The sequence below is a fragment of the Theobroma cacao genome, chromosome 1 (genome assembly GCF_053813885.1).
Source record: "Theobroma cacao isolate CCN51 chromosome 1, ASM5381388v1, whole genome shotgun sequence".
In the NCBI taxonomy this organism is placed as follows: domain Eukaryota; kingdom Viridiplantae; phylum Streptophyta; class Magnoliopsida; order Malvales; family Malvaceae; genus Theobroma; species Theobroma cacao.
Window position 1 is genome coordinate 34,201,635 of NC_142639.1, and position 22,655 is coordinate 34,224,289.

General features: G+C 36.0%; 4 protein-coding genes across 5 annotated transcripts; 1 reads left to right on the forward strand and 3 right to left on the reverse strand.

Annotated features, from left to right (window-relative positions):
• Positions 1–313: 313 nt before the first annotated feature.
• Positions 314–1,873, reverse strand: U2AF35B (Zinc finger C-x8-C-x5-C-x3-H type family protein). Its single transcript, XM_018125408.2, has one exon. It carries the CDS (start codon positions 1,467–1,469, stop codon positions 630–632), a length of 840 nt encoding a protein of 279 aa, XP_017980897.1. The 5' UTR covers positions 1,470–1,873; the 3' UTR covers positions 314–629.
• A 762-nt stretch (positions 1,874–2,635) lies between these two features.
• On the reverse strand, positions 2,636–5,962 carry LOC18613243 (vacuolar ATPase subunit F family protein). Its single transcript, XM_007050372.3, has 5 exons — positions 5,814–5,962; positions 5,627–5,706; positions 4,862–4,943; positions 3,917–3,999; positions 2,636–2,999 (listed from the first exon to the last, which is right to left on the reverse strand). The coding sequence occupies exons 2-5, from the start codon at positions 5,687–5,689 to the stop codon at positions 2,835–2,837; spliced, it is 393 nt and encodes a 130-aa protein (XP_007050434.2). The 5' UTR covers positions 5,690–5,706; positions 5,814–5,962; the 3' UTR covers positions 2,636–2,834.
• A 3,985-nt stretch (positions 5,963–9,947) lies between these two features.
• Positions 9,948–14,303, forward strand: LOC18613244 (light-inducible protein CPRF2). Of its 2 annotated transcripts, XM_088802725.1 has the most exons (7): positions 9,948–10,391; positions 10,497–10,572; positions 11,830–12,034; positions 12,636–12,711; positions 12,801–12,926; positions 13,580–13,991; positions 14,028–14,303. In XM_088802725.1, the coding sequence occupies exons 1-7, from the start codon at positions 10,002–10,004 to the stop codon at positions 14,069–14,071; spliced, it is 1,329 nt and encodes a 442-aa protein (XP_088658851.1). In that variant the 5' UTR covers positions 9,948–10,001; the 3' UTR covers positions 14,072–14,303. The 2 variants fall into 2 exon arrangements, with proteins under 2 accessions (XP_088658851.1, XP_007050435.1); XM_007050373.3 differs by having other exon boundaries at positions 9,949–10,391; positions 13,580–14,303.
• Positions 14,304–14,719: 416 nt separating this feature from the next.
• HAG1 (histone acetyltransferase of the GNAT family 1) lies at positions 14,720–21,479 on the reverse strand. Its single transcript, XM_007050375.3, has 13 exons — positions 20,724–21,479; positions 20,537–20,601; positions 20,248–20,328; positions 19,873–19,944; positions 19,310–19,478; positions 18,810–18,853; positions 18,552–18,651; positions 17,861–17,929; positions 17,259–17,313; positions 16,744–16,862; positions 16,212–16,305; positions 15,306–15,447; positions 14,720–15,123 (listed from the first exon to the last, which is right to left on the reverse strand). Exons 1-13 carry the CDS (start codon positions 21,336–21,338, stop codon positions 15,060–15,062), a joined length of 1,689 nt encoding a protein of 562 aa, XP_007050437.3. The 5' UTR covers positions 21,339–21,479; the 3' UTR covers positions 14,720–15,059.
• Between the last annotated feature and the right edge of the window lie 1,176 nt (positions 21,480–22,655).

The following is a 22,655-nucleotide window of genomic DNA, read 5'->3' on the forward strand; positions in this document are numbered from 1 at the left end:
CAACTAAAAAAGAGGATTAATATAACGAAATTATTAGAAAATAATAGAGGAGGAGGAATGAAAACCTCACTAAGCAAGCAGAGCTTTGATCTTCCCCGCCAAAAGCACTGATCAGCCTCAGGCAGATTTACAAGTAGAACATAAAAGAAAGCTTAAGAATCCAACTAAAAAAGAGGATTAATATAACGAAATTATTAGAAAATAATAGAGGAGGAGGAATGAAAACCTCACTAAGCAAGCAGAGCTTTGCTCTTCCCCGCCAAAAGCACTGATCAACCTCAGGCAGATTTACAAGTAGAACATAAAAGAAAGCTTAAGAATCCAACTAAAAAAGAGGATTAATATAACGAAATTATTAGAAAATAACAAAGGAGGAGGAATGAAAACCTCACTAATCCAAAGCTATGAAACTTTAACCAACAACTAAAAGAAAAGAAAACTATGTATTCAAAAGAGATACACGTACTACCTTTTAAAACTAACACTACAAGAAAAAGACCATTCTAGTCGCTCAAATCAAGACTAAAGTTCAATCCAAGTTGTAGAAGCATAATAAAAACATGATCTGAATCGAGCAAACAGTAATGATTGCCAAAAAGCAAAATGAAAATGTAGATAAAAAGCTCTTCTTACACCTTCTCTTCCCTCTCTCGATTCCACTGTTCAATCCTGGCTCTCCGCTCCTCGCTCCCTTCTCTAGCAGGAGGTGCGGGACTTCTGCTTCGCCTAGGACTCCCAAGCTTTCTCCTACTACCGCTGTCCCTATCGTGCCTATCAGGTCTTCGCCCATTTCTATCGCGATAATCACCACGGTCCCGGTCCCGGTCCCGGTCCCTAAACTCCTTATCACGCCTGTGGCGTGGACTGGCGCTCCTGCTCCTGCTCCGACTCCCTCTGAACTTGCGGTACCTCCCAAACAGCTTCCTTCTTAGCTCCCTCCCAATTACCTTGACATGCATAAAATTACAGTAACCCCCGCGGTTACAGTTATTCTCCTCAAATTGCCGACAAGTGGCCTCTCGAAAATCAGTGACTGGGGAGAAATCCGCGATGATAGGCCGACCGGAGTAGAACCTTCCTTGAAGTGCCTGGAGGGCGGCTGCAGCCTGGTCCTCCTCCCTGAACTGAACATACACGTTTCCAATCATGTGGTCAGCAAGGTTGTCACAGACGTTGAGGCTCTCGATCTCACCGAACTTGCTGAGCTCCTCGAAGATGTCCTCGTAGAAGTCCTCGAAGTGCTCCTGGATCTTGTGGGGGTCGATAGGCTGGCCCTGGGCGTCCACTCCGGGGGTGATCATGTCCGGGCGCTGGTACATGTTCGACAGCAGGAGAGTTGGTGAGATCGTCGGCCGGTTGTGAAGCCGTGAGCACCTGTCCCCGTGCCGGCACGCTCCAATCTTGAAATAGAAGGGACAATTCACGCGGTCCTTCTCGGTCCCGAAGATTGAGGCCAAGTGCTCCGCCATTGTCGCTGTTTACCTCTTTATTTGCTTACTGTTCCGGTGAAATTAGGAACAACTACGAGTGCAGTGGATTTGTAAAATACAAAGGAGTATTTTAATTAAATTCCCTAATCTAAATGAAGGAGAAAGCAACGAAAAAGAGGTCTGATTTGGAAGGGCTATTGTAGGGTTGGGGTTCTCGAAACCCTAAATTTGGACTTGGAATAGAGGAAATGGAAGGAAGGGATTAGGGACTGAGGACAGGGGATTGGGTTTTTCGTTTGCCTTTGGGCCTTGGGGATAGGGGAGGGTTCTGGACTTCTCGCTGATTTTCAAATTTTTTTTTTTATTTTTTTTATTTTCGGCAGGTGCCACGAAACCTTGGGGAAGACTGAGAGTTGTGGGGAGATGCTATATATTTACCAAGCAGTAGTAGTAGTAGTAGTAGTAGTACCTATGCCCTCAGCCTGCTTAGCAGCCTTGGTCAGCTCCTTCACCTTTTGCTGTCATGTTGTACGAGTTTAACAAATCAAAATCCAGTTGTTGGGTCAAGGTTGGGTTATCCATCACTTGCAGGCAGCGTCCGACGCCTAGGGATCCCTATCCCCAAATGAGTCCACAATGGGCTTTTGGGCTTTGACTGAAAGGAGTGCCATTGTCCTGCTAATTCATGTACTAAATCTGGAAATGTTTGCAAAACCCCCACTCAATCCCTTCCTTCCTTCGTCTACATCTTCCACTAGAAGAAGATGACTCCTAATTTCACGCTTTGAAAATCAAACAACAAATTTTCAGGTTGGCTAGGCTTATCAGATAGTCTCGCCATCCCAACATATAATTTTTTTTCCTTTTAAATAATTGAAAATTTTCATTCATCCAAAGCAGGTACGATAGCCTGCTACAGGCCTGTAACAGCACTACAAGTTCCCGTGCTTAAACTAAAACAACGAGTTACAACTACTTAATAGGCAACTACATCCACTTAGCTTGGCTTCTCCATTCCACATGAATAAAACTTTTCTTTCGACCAATCTTCCAACCTCCAACCCCCACCCGGCCACTCTCCAATCTCCCGTGCCCTATTTATTTACAAAAACAAAGAGAAAGACATTTCAACCAAACTATATCATTACGTTAACAAGTAGGCTCCCAACAACTGTTGCATGATGGACGCCTCCCAACTCCAAAAGTTTCTTCAAACATCGTTTATTCAATTCAAAAAGCCATCAAAGCATATCTCCAAATAAAAGTTGCACATTGTAACTTATAGAAACTAGGAAGAGAACCATTAGCAACTCTCTGAAAAGAATAATGGAAGTCATGATGTACAATTAATGGAGGAAATAAAATAAATGATAAGATAGTGACGTCTCAAGTGTGTATCTGCATTTAACGCCTCCCAGATGCCACCGATTCTGCAGAGAAGAGGTATTTAACTCGTGAAAGAACAGAATCATGTGCAGGGTCGTAAGGATGATCCTTGGATGGAATCTCCAAAATTGCAGGAACAGGCTTGTTGTAGCTATCCACCAAAAACCTTATCATATTTGCGACCTAAATTAAAAGGATGGAGGGCCACAGCTTAATTTAGCATACTAAACTTGAGTTGAGAATGCAGTTCAAACAGAAATTCTATACTTGTGTCTGGATTGGTATCATTATAGATAAAAATACGAAAGTTAGAGATTCAGAAAACAAGATCTTGGTTACTCAAGTACCTAATAGCCAACGCCAAAATAGGACAGAGCCATCAAAGCAAAAGGGAAATTCATCAAAATTGCGTTACCATCATGCAAGATGAGACAACCCATACTGCCATTTTTGACACTGGAGTTCAAGATACTCTCAATGCACTGAAATAAATAATAGGTTTACAGAAAACTTTAGTAGTGATTTTCTGTTCATTCCTAAACTGTATCAATTTGATTGGTTTCTGATTGAGTAACAAATGATCAAAAAACAACATTTCCACATAGAACAACATAATAGGGCAAGTATGGAGTAGACTCATTGTTGTCACCAAGAAGTTTAGGTGCTCACCAAATTTCACAGAGGTATTTTATCAAATGGCAGATTTTGTATTTGATCAAATCTCATCATCAGTATTACTGGTATTTGGTTGTTATTGATCATGTCATTTAAAGCAAAGCCATGAAAGGTTAGCACATATAATGACTCAAATAAAGCACTTTATTAAAGAATCTAGTACGCGTGTCTTAGAGCTGAAGGCAATTTATGTTCACACTTCAAAGATAAGTGGCCAACAGTGACTTCTAAAGAGCAGTATGAGTGTGACTTGATGATGATGGCAGCAAGAGATGTTACATGATCTGTACTTGTTAGAATTTCATAGCTCTCCTCAGCCACACATTTTTAACTTTTCTGTGCATAACACAGCTTAGCTTAACAAACAGATAGATATTTGCAAAAAAACTGATATAGTATGACAGAGTATGTAGCAAACAACTTACATATTGGCTAATCAGCACAACAGCAATATCCTCCCTTGCTGTGAACTCTTTAAATGCATCTTCAATTTGTTTAACAGTGGTTTCTAAAAGGCAAAAACAAAAGGCATTCTATGAGTGAAGGATTAAGATGCTAATGATATTCACTTTGATAGTGAAAATAACTATATGATGTGATTTATTAGGAAAAGAAAAATAAAAAAAGAGGGCTAAACTGGAGTAAATTTATAATGTGATATTTATTCCAATCTCAAATAGTTAGAGGATTATGCTTTATCTTTTCTTTTCTACTTTCCCTCCCCTTTCTCTTGACAAATGGGTACTTCATTTCCCTAGTTGACACAGAAACGATAAAAATGATGTAATATGTAAAACAGGGAAATCTTCCTTTCGAGAGACAGTCCATTGTTGTACTTCCCTATGAATTATCAATTTTATCATGCTGATTAATAATTATTTCAACAGGAAAAGGAGCGAAGACATGTGTTTCTCACTCCAATAAGAAAATTTAAAACCAAAACCCTAAAAGTCCAGATGGCAAAATGACTTGAAATCAGAAGTTGTAAGAACATTATTTAACTATTATCATATGAAATAACAAACATGTAACAAAACATTTAGTTACATTGATCCAAAATAAGTAGCAAAAGGCATACTTTTAGTTTAAACATTCCTAAACAGCATGTTTCCCATATTGAGTAACTTGATTGTGTTCTTCCACTCTTTCATTTGGCAGCACATAAACCATCGTCAAGCTGAACATAAGTTGCTAATTCAGATAACCTAAGGTGATTTAACGATAAATAACTGGTGAGCCTCAGCATTCAATGAGCGGATACTGGATCGAAAAGCAACTGTAAAATGTTGACAAGAGTTTGATATAGACCATACTTGAAAAGCAAGCTTATCAAATAGCAGTAATAAAACACAGAAAGTTCAAGAGCATACTTGAGTCCACAATAAGATAATTTGTCTTTCTCCGCAAGTCAACATTACCCACTCCAGCAAGCAGAAATCCAACCACCGTGGCCTAGCCCAACAAATTTTAAATCAGACAGGTCAAATCAAATGCATTGCAAATTGCAAGTAACGACATTAATTGCCATATTAACAACATGTGCAGCATTTTCTACCCATCAAATCATGCCTTAAACACCCTCTTATTCTTGCAATGGTCTATTAACAAAATGAGAAAACATGGTAATGACTAAATAAATAGGTTTTGGGGGAACTCAGAAAGCTGTCTGGCGATGAATAAACTTTTCCTGCAACACATACCACAATCATTCAGAAAAACACAAAACTCGATGCAAGTGTACCGTTTAATGATCATTCATCATACAGCTAAATCTGAATGATATCCACCTTTCAGGCTCATCAAAAGCAACATAAAACTGAGTTTTCCATCGGCTAACACGGCATTAGGAAGTCCAAGCAACACGCATCAAACTTATAACAGTACTTTCTACCAGTTCACTCTATAGATGCTTTAGTTAGTTATATTTAGCTAATTCATTCCTTTCAAAAAGGAAAATTACACCTAAATTATATAAACTTCTTACGTCTGATTGACATAAAATTCAGGCGATGTAGAGCTAATTCAAGAAGAACGACCGGGAAATCTATAGGGAAAAATGCACTAAAATTAAATAAAAAGGCCAAAAAGAGCGGAGATCTGTATACTGATTTACGCGGCTCCATAGTTATACTCACCTCGTCGGCAATCATTGCAATAAGAGCTGAGTTGCTGGTGGGTATCTGAGCTCTGCTCGCCATCGGTAAATTTTTTTAAACTACAACATCACAATAACCGAAAGCATCGCTTAAGGGCGCGTAATGATGGCTTACAATTTACGCTCCTGTTTTAGATTTTGAATCAATATGAGACAAATAAATCTACCTTTCTGTGATGGATTGCCTGCTCCCACTTTCGGCGTTCGATTTGAACTATCTACGGGCATTTGCAGAGGTTGATCGTGGACCAGAAACTAGCAGATGATACTGACACGTTGAATCGAAACGCTCCGATTTTTAGCAGAAATACATTTACATTACAATCAAAACGGCGACGTTTCTTCTCAACTCGAAATCTTCCCAATCTTTGTGTGCCAATTACCGCTTAGTCTTATTTTTTACTTTTAATCATAATTTTATATAAATTTAATAATTTTTAAAATAAAAACTTTATTTTAAAAAAATATTTTTTATTAAACACATAAGTTTAACCATTATTCCATCGTTAATATTTTCGTTTGTTTAATAATATATCAATATTAAAAAAATAATTTTACCTTTCATCAATTTTAAAAATTATTATATTATTTAAATTATAATTTTTTATTTTTTATTATTTCTTATTAATAAAAACTTCCCCAAGTCCTCCTTGAGAGCATCATTCGCGTGTTCTCCAGGGAGCACAGATGGGTGCTCCCTTAGGGAGCATCGTTTATGTACTCCCCAAAGAGCACAGAGAGTGCTCCATAGGGAGCTGTGGAGCACCGATCTTGGTGGATTTAGTGCTCCTTGAGAAATCCGGTTAGATCTAAGCTAGATCTGGTGACGGTGTAGCCTGTTGGATAGAAAACATCTCGGTTAATCTAAAAAGGTAAAAAAAGAAGAAGGATATTTTGAATATTTTAATTTAAATATTAACGTTATATAACTGTTTAAGGTGAAATATACATTTTATAAATTAATAAATTCGTATATAATTATGATTAAAAGTTAAAAATGATAGAGTATTTTATCTTAAAATATATGTTTGACCCGGCCAATTAATGGCCAGTAGGATATCTATTCCTTGTCGGTTAATGGCTCATCAAACAGTAGTTTTACTCGTAAGTTAATAACACAACAAAATTGATCAAGTCTTGTAAATCAAATCAATGGGTGCTAAATAATGAAATGATACTTGTTTTTGATAATTAATAAAGTGTTTGATTTAGCTCAACTAAGATCATAGAGTTGGTTCTCAGAGAATTTACAATCGAGTAGATAGAAATTAAACTTTAAATTGCCAATTAATTTTTTTTAATTGAAGAAAGAGGATTTGAAAACTGTCAATTAATTTAGTTAAAAACATTTGTTAAATGCTCATGTCTAAAATACAAGAATAAATATTACTTTTATGGTGAATAGAAAGTTTGTGTTGATCTTATCATTGTACTTTAGTGTTTAGAAATAAGAGTTGTAATCTTAATACACATTTATTTTTTATCTTTTCCTTTCTTTTCTACAAATTAGAATATGTTTTGCATCACTGAATAATTTATATAGATACCGAATCAAGAAATATATCGTTCTTCATTATATCCTAATTAGTTTTTGTTAATCTATTTTTAGGAAAATTTAGTGAGTATATTATGTTAATAATGTTTGTGTGAAAATTTAAATTCTTCTCTAAATTATTATTAAAAAAATAATGTAGTGCTTACTTGAAAATTTATTTGATAATGTTCAACACTCCTTCCCCTTCCAAACATACATACATATGTATATATATAGATATATATATATAGAGAGAGAGAGAGAGAGAGAGAGAGAAGGGATTAAACCCAAGTCCTTTAAAATTTAGCTAAAAATACTTACTATTATTCCAAATCAATATATTTTATTTGTTTAGGGATGACAAAGCTATACATTTGCTATTCTACACACATAAAAACAAAACAAAAAAGTTAAAAACTGAGAGGTGGTAGTCGTCACCTCGCCACTGCTTTAATGCATAAGTTATTAGAGTTGGAAAAGAAAAAAAGTACATATATAAAGAATGAATTATCTAAAGTTTGATCATCAAATTAATTTATCAATTTTAAGTTTACTAATCAATAGTAAATTTACACATTTAAAACAATTAAACATTTAGTATATAAAACATTATCGAAATATAATTGTCTAAAGGTCTGTTTGGTAATCTAAAAATGATTTGTTAAAGGAAAATTTTTTCTGTATGAAATGTTTTACAGGAAAATTTAATATTTTCTGTTATTTGGATAAGCTGTCGAAAATATTTTATATTATTTAGATCATTTTATGAAAAATATTTTCCATCATGGTGGAGTTATTTAGGTATTAAAAGAACAAAATAAGACTTGATTATAAAACAATACTGATATTTGATTTTCACTAATTTGGGATCAAGAATGAAAGTGAAAATGGACAAAATCAATAATGATATCTCCCAAAGCATTTAACCACATATTTGTAATGAAAATAAACTCTAATTTTTTAAAAAAATTTCATCTTATCACTTTTTTATCATAACTATAAAAATATAAATATTCATCAATTGTGTAAGATATACAAAACTTATACTTATAAATATGTATTAATTAAATGACAATTATTGAAATATTTTTTATTGTAATTATTAGTAAGATTTAAACCTATTATAAATGTGTATTCATCAAATGATGATCATTGAAATATTTTTTATTATAATTATTAATAAGATTTATTCCATTTAATAAATAAAAAATTTAATTGTATTGAATGGTTTCATTGAAAAAATATATTTTTAATTTTAATTGTGTTGTATAATTTAAATATTAATATTTTAAATTAATTTTTTAAATTTAAATATTAATAATATTTTAATATTTTAAGTTAAATATTAATATTTATTAAACTTATACTCATAAACTTAATATAAAAATATTTTTGTTGTTTTTTGAAAAATGACAATTTGGGTGAGGAACAATGGAGCAACACCCTGCAAGACAATTGGTCACAATCAAACACGAACTTTCAACCGTAAGTGTCTTCGTAAAATTGGGGGCACGTAACAGTTTTTTCTACTGTTAGTGTTGAAGGTGAATTGCAAACAATTATGGTCGAACCTGTTGGTACACTTTATTGTTTCTAGAAAAAGAAAATCCAATGTTATGGATTTTCTTTCAACAGGTTCTAGCAATAACTTACAAGACAATACAGACATTAATGGTAAAATATGATAATATAGTTATTATTGCATATCTATTTTACAAACTATTTTCAACTCAATTGCATAAAAAAATAACATAAAATACTCCCACTTCTTAAATTATAATTGAAATTTCAAACAAATCTATTAATTTTCGAAATAAACATTCCGTTGCAAGAGTGCAAATACTGTTAATAAAAATTATAAAAAAATTTAAAATATTTTTTTTTCTTAATTAATTTAAAAAATTATTATTATATTTAAAAAAATAAAAAAATAGAGAGCACCCCAGCTCTTCAAAAACAGGGAATATCGGTGCTCTTTTTGGGGAGTTTTTTTTTTTAAACTAATAAAAAATTAATAAAATTATATAATAATAATTTTAAAAATTAATTTAAAATAAAATTATTTTTTTATTCTTATCATGTCATCAAATTGATAAAAATATTAACGATTGGCTAATAGTTAAATTTACGTGTTTAACAAAAAATATTTTTTTAAAATAAAATATTTATTTTAAAAATTAATTAATTTTTATATAATTTCAATCAAAATTTTAAAAAATAAAAATATTTTATTCAAAAAATTATTACTATCTCGAATGCATCCACGTGCAACACGTTAATGTTAATTTACAAGAGGGTAAAAAAATCTGTAAATTAGGTATATAATATAAAATATAAAAAATATACTTACCTTCAGATGTTGGGAAATAAGAGGTGACGTGTCAGCCTTACAGCAAAATCCTTAGCATGGGACCCAGTCTGTTGTTTTTCCAGTGACAGCTCGAGAATCCAATTGATCACACTTTTGCGTCACAATCTGAGTCATACAGCCTTTCTCACTTGACCCCAATACGTACAATTGTTCATTGGTCCCGCCCCCTCCCTCTCTTTTTTTGGCCTAAGCCCGCAGATCGGGCCACACCTACCTTCACAAATCACGTGCTCCAAAATCCAGCAGCTGTCGCCCTCACTACCCACTAATATACTAACACGTGTATATAAGACCCGGAAGTTATCCACGCGGCGCTCTGTTATTGGATTGTTTTCTAGACAACAAAGTAGTAGATATTTTCTGTTTGTTCCCGCATAAAACAGGAAGAGACGGAGAAAGAGGCCAATTGCAAATTGCGGACAGAGAAAGAAAAAGATTACACTGAAAACGATGAATACTGTGTTCTCAGTTGACGATTTCTCCGACCCCTTCTGGGCGACTCCGGCGTTGGAGGCTGCGGCAGGGATGAGCCGAAGCCAATCTGAGTGGGCTTTGCAGAAGTTTCTTGAAGAATTTTCTGGCGCAGGCGGGGCGACTCCAGGGTCGCGTGCGGGCGAGAATGTGATTGGTCCGTGCTTGGCGGCGCCTCAGCCGTCCGTTTCGAAAGCTGAAGAAGGTGATGGTGATAGTGACGTGGTGGAGATCAAAAGGTCTAACAATCAGAATCATCATCCCCCACCGTCGGATCCAACACCGACGGTCCCGATTGATTCGGATGAGTACCGCGAGATCCTCAAGAACAAGCTCGATCAAGCCTGCGCTGCTGTTGCTCTCTCTCGTGTATTCCTCTCTCTCTAAATTGGATATCTTATCATTACTATAATATCAGTAATAATACTTTTTTCTTCAAAAAATGCTGAATTTTATCTGCAAACAATAATTCAGGCGTCGGCTGTGAAGGCAGAAGATTCGTCTGCCCAAGCTGAGGATCGGGCTCTTCAATCGGGATCCCAAGTTCAAGGTAAGCTTTTGCTTAGCATGCCTTCTATTTGAGTTTTTCATGAATCCGAGTCTTTAGATTTTTTTATCTCTAATGCAATGGATGTAACTTTTTTAACGGAGGAAGGAACCTCTACTTTTTTGATTCTTATTTGTTGACTCTGTTTGACCACATTTAAATGCAATTCCTTAGGAGCTTTTTCTCTATAAGTAAGATATGCATACGATTTTTGCAACTGTGCAAATGAATTTTAGGGATTTTTCATCTGTTTTAATTTTCATTGCTGATACTCTGTTTCTTTTACTTTGCCAAATTGTATGGAGCTGCTTTTGAGTCAGCTCAGAGGGGTACTTTTACTCCTGATTAGGAGTTAGATTGGCAGCAAGTTAATTCTTGGTAGTAATTAGTGTTTCTGATGTAAGATTGTTATGGTTTGTGCAAAAAAGTGTCCGTTATCTTGTTAGTGGTGCTGACAAAATTGTATTTTGGAACTGATGAAGGCGGCTGACTAATTTTTTTAGGGTTAGACTGCAGATGGGGATGGCCACTATGGTTATATATTGGTTGATTAGCATTTAGCATAGTGTTGTTTATAAGCTTGTGTCATTGTAATAGGTTGCTGCAACCATTAAACTTTGACCTTAGCTTGAGTTTAACTTTCTATATGTCAGTTGGTTCCCTTTATTTACTGAAAAAGTCTATATGTGTTGAGCCAAATGTAGTTCATCAAGTCTGATTGTGTCAGAATGAATGACATGAATATTTCTGTAGTTTGGGTCCTTCTAAGTTAACTTCAACAGTGATTGTTTGGCTGCTTGATGAACTGTAGGAGAACATTGTTTGTAATTTAGTTTTGCTGGAGTCATCCTGCATATATCATGCATGATTATGCCTAATGATAGTAATAGTCCAGGTTTTCACAGAGTGCAATGTCATTCCATCTCCTATTTATGCTTGTGCTGAAAGAGTGAAGAAAAGGAAAATGAGAAAAAAGATGGAAGGATGCAGAAAAACAGAATTAATTTGCTTTACTAGCTTTGATAATTTTTGTTACTTTTCTATAAACTTTATGTAGGCATCAAACAAGACAAGTAATTTCTTCACTTCTCCATTATCCTTCCGGCTTCCTTTTCCTCGAATTCTAAGGTCTAAACTGTTAATACTATTGCTAAAGAACTTTAGAACTCTTAATGCATTATTTGGTTTCCTCTTCGTATAAGTATTTTACATATAATATCTTGCTGATTTTTCGTTTTAATAAAAATTCTACCATTTTAGGTTCCTCAAAGGCTCAGGGACAGGGTGAACCTGATGATGCACCTTGTGGAACACAGGCTGTGTTAACTACACAGAGAAAATCAGGGGTACAAGCGAGGCAAACCACAAGTGGGTCATCAAGAGAAGATTCAGATGATGATGAACTTGAAGGAGATACTGAAACCACGGAGAACATGGATCCGGCTGATGCAAAACGTGCAAGGAGGTAATCAGTGATTTCTAGTTTTGTCTGGTACTCTTGATTGGTTTTAGAGGTTTGAAATGCTATTTGTTCTTTTCTTTATTCTCTTTCGCTTAACATGTTTGCTTTCCCTTTTTTTTTTTCTCTCTTTTTCTTTGTCCTAAATAAAAAGAGTCTTCTCTTTATAAGTAATAGCTATGAGAACTACTAATTTGTCCTAATGTAACAACTTTGTCCTAATATAAAAAGAGTCTTCTCTTTGTACGTAATAGCTATAAGAACTACTAATTTGTTGCCTTGAAAAGAACCAAATATTTGTTTTGTGAAGAGAACTTGAGCTAATGACTCTATACACTTAATCAAACAAAATACTATTACCTTTGTCAAAAATTAATCCCAGTTCTTGCCTCTGGGATCCATGTTCTTCAAGGAATATGGATTTCGTTTCCTTTTGTGTGTGTGTTTGTGTGTTTTAAAGAATATCAATTTATTTGTTTGTCCTAAGCAATAATCACCTGTCGCGCTACCATGTGTGAATTAATAAATTCTTACATAGTTCAAGTTTTAATTTGCTGATGCAATCACAAAATTGCCTCTACTAATTGGTACATTGGTGATGGCTCAGAATGCGGTCAAATCGAGAATCAGCAAGACGCTCTAGAAGAAGAAAGCAAGCACATATGAATGATCTTGAAGCGCAGGTTTTGCCGCATCATTTCCCTCTTCCCCTTGATGTTTTTATGCATTCTGTTTTATTGTCTTTTTTGATCCTGTAAGTGATGTTTTCTAGGTTGGTCAACTAAGAGTTGAACATTCCACATTACTTAAGCGACTAACTGACATGAATCACAAGTATGATGAAGCTGCTGTTGACAATAGAATTCTTAAGGCTGATATCGAGACATTAAGAGCAAAGGTAAACCATCAAAGTTGTCTAATTTTGCATTTTCTTGTCATGGTCCAGTTATTCTGCAGTCAGTTGATATATCGGTCCTCCTGAAAGTTGAAAACTTACTTCCAAATAAATGACAGGAGAATATGTTATTGTGACACCTCGAAGTTTGTGAAGATTAGTCTGTTTCAAATTTTGAAACGCTATGGGAAATTCATTTTCCTTCTCCATCTAGGACTAAAGGATTTAATCCTAAACATGCTTGCAGAATATATTAGCTGCAATTCTCTCAGGGGAAGGGAGATTAATTTGGTTATTGGCGATTTATATGTGCTCCTTTCAGGAATCTGCTGGACATGTCCACTACTGACACACTGTCACTTCTATGGTGTGTTCAACTGTTCATATACTTGTAATATGTCATGCTTTCCAATGTCTTTCTAAATTTCTAAATTTCCAGTGTCCAGTATATTTCATTGAAGTTACCTTGTTGGACATCAGACACCAACGTCAGTGTTTGCATTGTTGCCAGCTGTGAAACACAATCATGCATCTTTATGCCTGAAACTGTTATTTAACTCTTTTCATTGTTGCTATAAGTCACTATTGATTATGCTATTGCTGCTGCAACTTTAATTCTGGGTTGTAAGGTTGATTTTTCTATATGAAAATTTCAGGTGAAAATGGCTGAAGAAACAGTTAAGCGGGTGACAGGGATCAACCCTGTCCTTCTATCTAGGCCCAATGTACCTAGTGTAGGAATGCCTTTTGTTAGCAGCCCATTGGAAGCATCTACAGCTGCTCCTGTTCCATTGCAGCCAAACACTAACCAGTTTTTTCAACAACCAGTTCCAAGCATTGCGGCTCCCATGCATCATCAGGGAGTGGACAACAGTTTCCGGGGCAACACCCCGGTTCCTCCTATTGTGAATCCACAAACTGAGGTAGGAGTGAATAATGTCAATGAAACATCTGCTTTGCAGCATACACCCAGCTTGGAGCGCGTGCAAGATCAGATAGCGCACAGTGGCATGCAAAAGCAGATTGGCCCTGGTGTCAGTCCATGCGGAAGCATGCCTGGCTGGGAGCCTGGACTAGCCCATGCGGCTGCCAAGAACTGGGAGCCTGGACTAGCCCATGCGGCTGCCAAGAACAAGAAGCAAAGTTGAATTTTAGAGCCTCTCCTCTTGTTTCCGGAGTTGGTTTTGGAGAAGCTTAGCTGGTGGGACTACTATTGGTTAAATCTATTCATGGGTATTGATTCTCACTGCATTCTTGTGTTTAAGATCTTCATCAACGTTGACCATCATATCTGTGATCATAACATGGCCGTACTTGTCAGTTCCTTGGGTAAACTTATTTGGTAAATAAATCTGTATGAAATTCCTTTTAGGAGTTAAATCTGCCGTTATTAGCCTTTCAAGGTGGATCATGGAGAGTGAATACTTGTTTTCTGACGAGTTGTCTTGCGCATTGAGATAATTGCATGCAATCGACAATGAATAGATTTTCAAGGTATAATGTTACATAACCTATAACCCCGATCATGAAAGAATATTGTTCAGCATCCGTCTCATTTGAGATCACAAATGCAGCGAACCCAACGGGAAATGAATGTTTCAATTCAATTATTGAATAAATTACTTACACAACATCCATGGGTGCTGCCATTTACCAAATAATTCCATCCATTGCGTATTGACATCCTTTTAAGAGGTTGATAAACAGTTATTTTCTTCCATCAGAATAACCATGATTGAGCCATGTCATTACGAGCTCAATCTGGCCGGTTGGGAGCCATTTTCAGAACCATGCGCTTTTATAATCAGGAACATACATAATTAATCACGGAATTCAAATTATATCAATTACAATATGATGATATACTTACCTGATTCATACCAGCTAGCAATCACCATAACACTTTTAACTGATGCAAAATAATTTAATTATCACGAGGTATTTTTTGTCTGTGCTTAACCCTATTAGTAATCTATTAAATTATTCATCATACATTTCTGCATTTCCCCAGAGTAAGATCGGCAGAATATAGACGAGACTATGAAGACTAATGTTTGCATATTCTTGAATCGGGGCAAACGCCTGAATCACTGAAACCCGATCTCATCAGAGAGTACGACCTGAGTCGAGTTCACACTACTGAATTTTGGTGTTAGATTGGAGACCTGAATGAACTTTGCTCTGGAAATACGTTTCCAGCCTGCAATAAACTTTTTTAAAGTCAAAATCATGATGAAAGATCAAAAAGGAAAAATATAGAGCACTGATGAGCGCAAGGACATGATACCAATCATATCACGCCTGGTTGCATATTTATAATCCTGATGAACAAAAAACAACTAAAAATTACAACAGATAAGCACAAGGAAGTGATTATCATGCCTGTTTGTACATTTATAGTATATTGTATCGGGAGCATTATATGTGCGCGCGTTGGCAAACATTCTCTTGGCATCAGCCAAAAACATGTCTAGTGTTACATAATATTGCTCCGATTCAACTCTTTTTGACAAAGTCTTCAGATCTGCATTACAAGGATATACAATCAAGCATAAGAATATTTGCTGTATGTTCCACTTTCAAGCATCTTTATAACCTGGAGCAAAAGTTATCACAGGAGGTATAACTTGATTATGGTATTAATAAACCACCTGAACCTGCAATAAGCTTGGCTGGTGGTATAATTCGGAGTTATTTATGCAAACAACCAATTTTAATGACCTGCTAAGCTGTAAATGTTCAGAATAGAAACTTGAAACTTTAGTCAAGCTACTAGACAAAAGGTCATGGCTACTAATTCAGGATTCAGAGTTACAAAGAAACCATGAAAATTCCAAAGTCATCAAGTCAAACTAAATATAATGCACTGCTTTTAGTTTTCCACTACCAGGTAAGATTGGGCATTTGGGTTCTATCAGTTGTAGTTTCGAAAAGAAAAATTACAAAATAAAAACCTTTCACTTAAACCTAACCTACTTAACAGGAAAACTATCCTATCAAGGCTGTTTACATGACCCATAAATGACTATTCCTGTACTCTCAACACAAGGGTTCACTTAGGCTAGTTTTATAATGGAATCGCTTGCCTCTTCAGTACTTAATGGGCTATATACAATTGGCAAAGATATGACCACAAAAAATGGTGAAAGCACATCTCAGAATTTTTCAGAAAGGAAACAACAGTTTGTAGAAATATGAGTTTTTTTTTTTCTTTTTTTAGGGGGTGGGGGGGGGGGGGGGGGGGTGGGGAAATACGGAGGATGAGACATAAATCTGATAAAACCTTACCCACGGGATCTTTGATGATATCATAATAATCAGGGACATCACGGGCATCAACTGGCTCCTTGAATGGCCAAGAATCAACGTGGTCATGCATTGACTGCTTGAACATAACCAATTTGCTTAGAATCCAATGAAAATCCATGGCAGAAGATGCTCAAATAGAAATCTCATGTCAACCAAATAAAAACCTAGTTAAATGAGAAAAAGCAAAGGGCAACAATCTGTTAACATATATGCTGTAATTAGACCATTGCAAGAGTACTGAAAGTTTCCTTTAAAGGGTAAAGGTGGAAAATAGCTTCCTCTGCATCTTAGACGTTGATCCATTGGAAATTAAGTGTTTGATTGCTAGAAGAAGGGCACATGCATATTCCTTTAACAAACTTCCAGACCAGATTCATTTGCAATATCACAAAGCACAATTATTCCAAATTATATCCGACTACAACTTTAAAAGGAAATCAAGTGTCTATCGAGAAGTGCAATAATGAAAATCATATGCAGATGAGAACCAATTAAAAGTTTAGAAACCTGCCTTTACAAGTGAGCGCATGAAACCAGTTAAATGTTTCTGATTTGTGGCATTGTCTGTGGAAACAATTAAGGCTCTAAATCGTGTATGGCCCCATTGATCAGGAGTCCATCCAGCTTCCTCTGTTACCAAATTAAACAAAAATTAAGGATTCAGTTAGTTAAAACTTACTGCAAGCAAACAGTCTTTGTGTATATAAATTACCCAACAAAAATAACCAAAGAAAGGGAAAAAAAATTGCAAGTTGCTGGATGGAACATAAACTTAATATGTCCTCCTAATTGGAAACTGAAAAAGTTTATCTGCAGGGAGGGACATATGTTCAACCAAATTTGTCAGGCTACAAAAATGCATGCAATTGCAATAGCATATCAGATATAATATAATATTTATATGAAACACAAGAAAGTAGTAACAGGGAAATTACCTAATACATTGATGTCTACCAAAAGCCAAGAATGTATAAGCAAACACAACAACACAAATTAACTGATGCAATAAGAGACAAAAGTACTTACTCAAACCAGGGATATCCTCAATTTTGATGACTTTTTTAGGAATACCAGCTTCTTTCTGAATCAAATGAATTTTTCATTACAATTATGTTTGAAATATTAATACATCATTTGCAAAAACTCAACCACCGAACCTTACAAAGCAAAGTATGGTAAGAACAAAAATAATTTTATAAAAAATTTAGGGGGACCAACAACTGAAGTGGGACAAGATTTGTGCACTTCACTAGATCTAATTTAAAATGATCTTTTTCACTCACTGATTAGAACACTAAGAAAAATAAATGAATAAACTGACAAGAAAACAGAGCTCGGTGAACTGGAATGCGGTTTAAGAACAAATATACACATGCAAGCAATGTACACAGACAAAGTAAAAGGCAAAACTAGAATGCTGAGAAAACAAGTACCTCCTCAACAAAAATGTACAATGATGGCATTGAGTAAAATTTAAAATGCAAAACAAACATTGATATTGTATGTGTAAAATCGAACATGATTTAAGGCCTAACAAGTGACTTCAACACAAACTGTAATTTATTAACAAATATTGGATTTGAATTCAATCAAACTAACAGCACATATACAGCATGAGATCCATGTACCTTCTGAAAATCAATTCCTGGGTAAACAATTTGACAGTTTGAGAGGTCCCTTATCTTTTCATCAATTGCCTATCAATCCCAAATGACAAAGAATAAAGCACATTTTTAGTAAAAGTTTAAAATAATAAAGTCAGAATATGCATGTGAATAGTGAGAAGGGAAAAATAGAAGTAATGAAAAGAACAAACTTTGGTTAAAAGTTACTAATTGATTGCGGATTGAGATTGGTTATCAATTTCTTCACACACCACTGAAACTATAAATCAGTTATGATAACCATCACTTGTTCAGTTATCCATTCTCGACATCCCACAATGAGCCAGGCTGGGACCTATTTGCATCTAAGTTATTATCATAGGTCAATCAAGATTTGACGATAACAGTGTTGCAGGCCTCCCCAGATTTGACCCAAGAAGTGGGGATAATGTGGCTTCCTAGTGAAGACAACAGGGTTGGACAGGAAGAGATTTGTAACCCATATGGATCCCACATCAGATGTGCACTAGGAAGATCCAGTGTTATCTATGAAGGACCTTGAACCCAGCTTGTCAGGTGTCTAGTGAGAATAAAATCATGAGATCTAATGGGAACAAGCAAACAATACCTCACAAGTTGAATTGGGCTATAATAGAGGGTTATGATAATTGATAGAAAAAAAAAAATTTCATTGCTGAGCAAATAATAACTTTACCTGCCTCTGGCGATGAATCATGGTTGATAAATCAGTATACGGCAGCTTTGGATCAATTTTACATTCCATAAGGATCCCTCCATCATAGTCTTTGATATACCTAGAAATGTAAAGACATTATTACACATAGCCTAGAAAGATATCAAGGACATCTTCAACTCCTTGATTTATTAACAATAGCATAAACTAAATGGCCTTTGAGCTGTAAGGGACGGGGAAAAAAGAAAGACAAAGGGTGTGGTTGCACATTAACCATACCCTTGCCAGCGATCCTTCTCCAAGTGAATCTCTTTGGTAAAACCCTGCAAGTAGATAAATTAAAAAGTCACTTAAGACTGCATTTATTCAATTCAGATAATAATAGCACGCCAAACCCAGCTCATTAATTATACAAAAGAAGCAACTATAAAAAATCAGTAATTCTTAGCTATATTTTGGAGGTTATTTGCACAGAAGATTTTTCTCCCATGCAGAAGGGGTGACACAACCTAAACACATTCAGCAAATTCCTATTTAATCAGTTGACAAAATATTTTACAATCCCATTTCAGTTGGATTGATCTATCCTCTTGACAGCTTCCTTAACCTTTGCCTTTTTGTAACTTTAAACCTAATTTTCCACCAAAAAGAAGTTCACCATAGGCGATTGTATACTGTATATAATTGATATGAAAATGTTTTAGTGCTGTAAGTTTATGCTACACCAAGCATAAAAAACAAAACACCAGGACAATCACAAGGGAAAAACATTATCAGACCTGTTTGATAAAATAGCCAACAGCATTATTGTCAGCATAAGTCAGAAAATGTGTTAGTCCATCAACATCACGCGCATGTTGTTTTAAATGATTCATCAGTCTGGTACCATAACCTTTAACTTGTTCATCTGCTGTGATTGCACAAAAAGCTATTTCCCCGAACTTTTGGCTGATTTTTTACCAGGGAAAGAAGTATTAGTTAAAAGAATAATTAAAGCATTAACATCATGAAAGAAAAATAATTCTCAGATATTCACATCCACTACAAGAGTAGATCTGCAGAATAAAAAAATATATAGAAGATATTAGAGTTGTTCTGAAACTGTTGAATGAAATGAACAGACAGCCATGCTGTGATTGAGTCATTACCATAAGAATCTCAGATTGTTTATTGTAAAACTGAAGTACAACTCAATATTTAGTGAAGACATACTAAAACAAAAATTTAGCAAATAAGAAGAAAAATCTCAAAGAGGAGAATATACCATATAAGGAGCAGAATTTGATTGGACTCATAACAACATGAGTAGCAATGAAAATGATACACGGGTATTAAATCTTACCTGACGTACGGGCGATACGTTATGCCACCAACAACCTGATTGCGTCTGATAACCATCACAGACTTATGACTTCTACAAAATCCAAAGTAAGAAGCACAGTGAGATCTCAAAATGCACAACTGATGAATGCATTGCGAAGCAAACTTGAAGATTATGTAATTTAAAGAGGCAGAATAACTCACTAGAAGCAGTAGGAGAATTAACAAAGATATTCCACATGAGCTTATGTCATGTGTACAAAAATATCCACCAGCAACTCAATACTCATATATTAAGATGCACGAATGTTTGACCCAACTAAGAAATCCGTAATAAAGTGAGGTTTCCCATTTAAAACTTAAGAGCAGTATGTGACTTCAAAAATTCCTCTCCTACCTGTCCATCACAAGCCGGACAATGTACTCTTTTGGCATATTGGGTAATTGTCTTCCAAATATATTCTTTAATCCAATCAACCTGAAAAACCAAAAGCAAAAGCATAATTTTTTTAATTATCAGTTCGCAGGTTTATGGAGTGTTGCAAGAAAGCCAAAACCAAAACCCCAACACATAGTCCATTAAAGGCTAGTAATAACTAGAGCGAACATGCACAATTGAAGATTTCAAAACAATTTCCAGGGAAAATAATGCAAAAAGAATGCGTAAGAAAAAGTGAATTAGATACCAAACCATATGCTCATCAACACCATCGTTCGAATAGCAAACAAACTTGAGTCTTCCCGCTTCCTCCTGCAAATTGAAAAATAATAATAAAAGTAAGAAGTATATACCATAATTCACAAGAAAAGCAATCCATTAAAACAAAGTAAGAGGCAATGTGCATTAGTTTTTGTGAAAGTTGAAAACTTTACCTCTCTTTTCAAGCTCTCTTCTCTAGCACTATAAGCTCCACTAGTCTGTATATTCTCAGTAAATATCTTAACATCTTCCTTCACTGAAATTGCCGCCACTGAGCTACCACCTGCCCCGGCAGCACCCGTGGCTCCCGCTGACCCAGACCCGGGGGCTCCACCGTCTTTTCCTCCATCAGCATTCTCAATCTTAACCATGGAACTCTCAGTCTTTAGTTTCGTGTTCCGAGCCGAGCCGGAGCCGCCACCTCCGCCTCCGGAGCCGGATTCAAGGCGAGCGGCGGTGAACGTGCGGATAGAGGAATCATTGTCGTGGTCAAAGTCGTCCTCCTCGTCGTCGACGACGGCGTCCTCCGAGTCGTCAGCATCAGAATCGGAGTCGGCGCCGCGGGCGGAGATGCTCTCGAGGTCGTCATTGGAGGTCAACGCGCCGTCGCGTGTGTCGGCGGAGAAGGAAGACGGAGGGAACGAGGAAGGGGGGGCGTGGTCCTCAGAGGCCGCGGTCGCGATTTTTCGCTTGTGGAGGGAGGAGGTGGCGGAGGCGGAGGCGGAGTGAGATGGGGATGGGGTCTGGGAGCTGCGGGAGCGGTTCGGTGCGGTTAAGTGTGAGTCCATTTCTGAGAATTAGGGATTTTTCCTTTTTGTGTGTGTTTGTATGCTTTCTGGTATTGGGCTGGGATTAGGGCTTTGCAGAGTAAAGAGAAAACAGGGAAATTGGTTGGATCGTTATTCCAGTTCCAAATTTCCCGGTTTCGGTGTTGAAAGCAGCGTCGCTTCGGGTCCTGTGTCTAATTAACTAGTAATGACGGTGCTATCGCAGTGAGCCCAGGAAGAACAGTCAAATCTAACTTTGGACCCATCCTTCTATTACGAGCCCAAAATAAGTTTTAATGGGCCTGAACATTCCTCGCGCCTACACTTTTGAATGAAGCCGGCAGCAGGCATTCTTGTTGCTCACGTTGTGTGAAATCTGACAGAAATGCCCAGAGATATAGTAGACAAAGTTGAATCATTTAAATCAAAGTTTCGTCATCCCTAGTTTTATTCTTTTAAATAGCTCAATGAAGGCACATGAGATTGAAAATGGAAAATTTCTTTCGAAAAAAATATTGTCAACGGTTTATCCAAAAAAATAAAATATATTAAATTTTCCAATAAATTTTTTTATATAAAAATAATTATTTTTTATTACCAAACCCGACTTAATCGAGCTTGTTTTTTGCTAAGTTGATGAGCCTAGGCGAGCGAGCTCAAGTAGATCGGGATCCTCCTCGAGTCGAGCACGAGCCAGAAAAATAATACTCGATGAAGCTTGAGCTACGAGTTTGGAGTGGAGCTCAAGCTCCAGATCATGCACTGTTTCGACTCAACTCAATTTGATTACGCTCTTACTCACAGCACAACAACCTTAAAGCCTAAGCAGTGCCTCCTGGTCCAATACCAACTCTTTCTCCGTAGATCCCCATGTTGCTTTTGTACACATGAAATTTGTCCATTAACCCATATCCTTTGACTCTTCATATCAATTAAGGCTACTTAAAACCAATTGTGTTCATGGCAATGTCATGTTCTTCAGTGTTTATGGAGTTCGTTCGGCTGTGACAAAATCATAAGTCAATGTACTAAACCCAATTAGGAAAAGTCTAGAATTCTCTTAGTCTAAACCCTAAAACATAAATTTGAATTTGAACTTACCTTAACGTTTTTTACATGCATTGCCAGGCTTGTGTCAACAGATAATGTAAAGTTACAAAAGTCTAAAATTTGCACCTAGGTTTATCCTCTTGAGTTTACTGCAATGGTTAGTAGTGATCTTGTATCCTTGACATGCGAGGTTGGTTATCTTGTCAAAAAACTAGTGCGGACAAAGAAGAAACTGCTTGTTTATCCACTAGTTTTTTTTTTCCTAGTAAAGTTAGTCTTGATCTTGTT

Bases quoted from the DNA above. Each gene is read 5' to 3' on its own strand.
- U2AF35B (XM_018125408.2), bottom strand. From the start codon at position 1,469: ATGGCGGAGCACTTGGCCTCAATCTTCGGGACCGAGAAGGACCGCGTG.
- LOC18613243 (XM_007050372.3), bottom strand. From the start codon at position 5,689: ATGGCGAGCAGAGCTCAGATACCCACCAGCAACTCAGCTCTTATTGCA. The intron at 4,000-4,861 runs GTATGCTCTTGA...TTTGCCTTTTAG, and splicing joins TTATCTTATTGTGGACTCAA to AAACCACTGTTAAACAAATT. The intron at 3,000-3,916 runs GTAAGTTGTTTG...CTTTTAATTTAG, and splicing joins TTGTGCTGATTAGCCAATAT to GTCGCAAATATGATAAGGTT.
- LOC18613244 (XM_007050373.3), top strand. From the start codon at position 10,002: ATGAATACTGTGTTCTCAGTTGACGATTTCTCCGACCCCTTCTGGGCG. The intron at 10,573-11,829 runs GTAAGCTTTTGC...CTACCATTTTAG, and splicing joins ATCGGGATCCCAAGTTCAAG to GTTCCTCAAAGGCTCAGGGA. The intron at 12,035-12,635 runs GTAATCAGTGAT...GTGATGGCTCAG, and splicing joins GATGCAAAACGTGCAAGGAG to AATGCGGTCAAATCGAGAAT.
- HAG1 (XM_007050375.3), bottom strand. From the start codon at position 21,338: ATGGACTCACACTTAACCGCACCGAACCGCTCCCGCAGCTCCCAGACC. The intron at 20,329-20,536 runs GTATCTAATTCA...TTGGTTTTTCAG, and splicing joins GTTGATGAGCATATGGTTTG to GTTGATTGGATTAAAGAATA. The intron at 15,448-16,211 runs GTAAGGTTTTAT...CTTGTAATGCAG, and splicing joins TATCATCAAAGATCCCGTGG to ATCTGAAGACTTTGTCAAAA.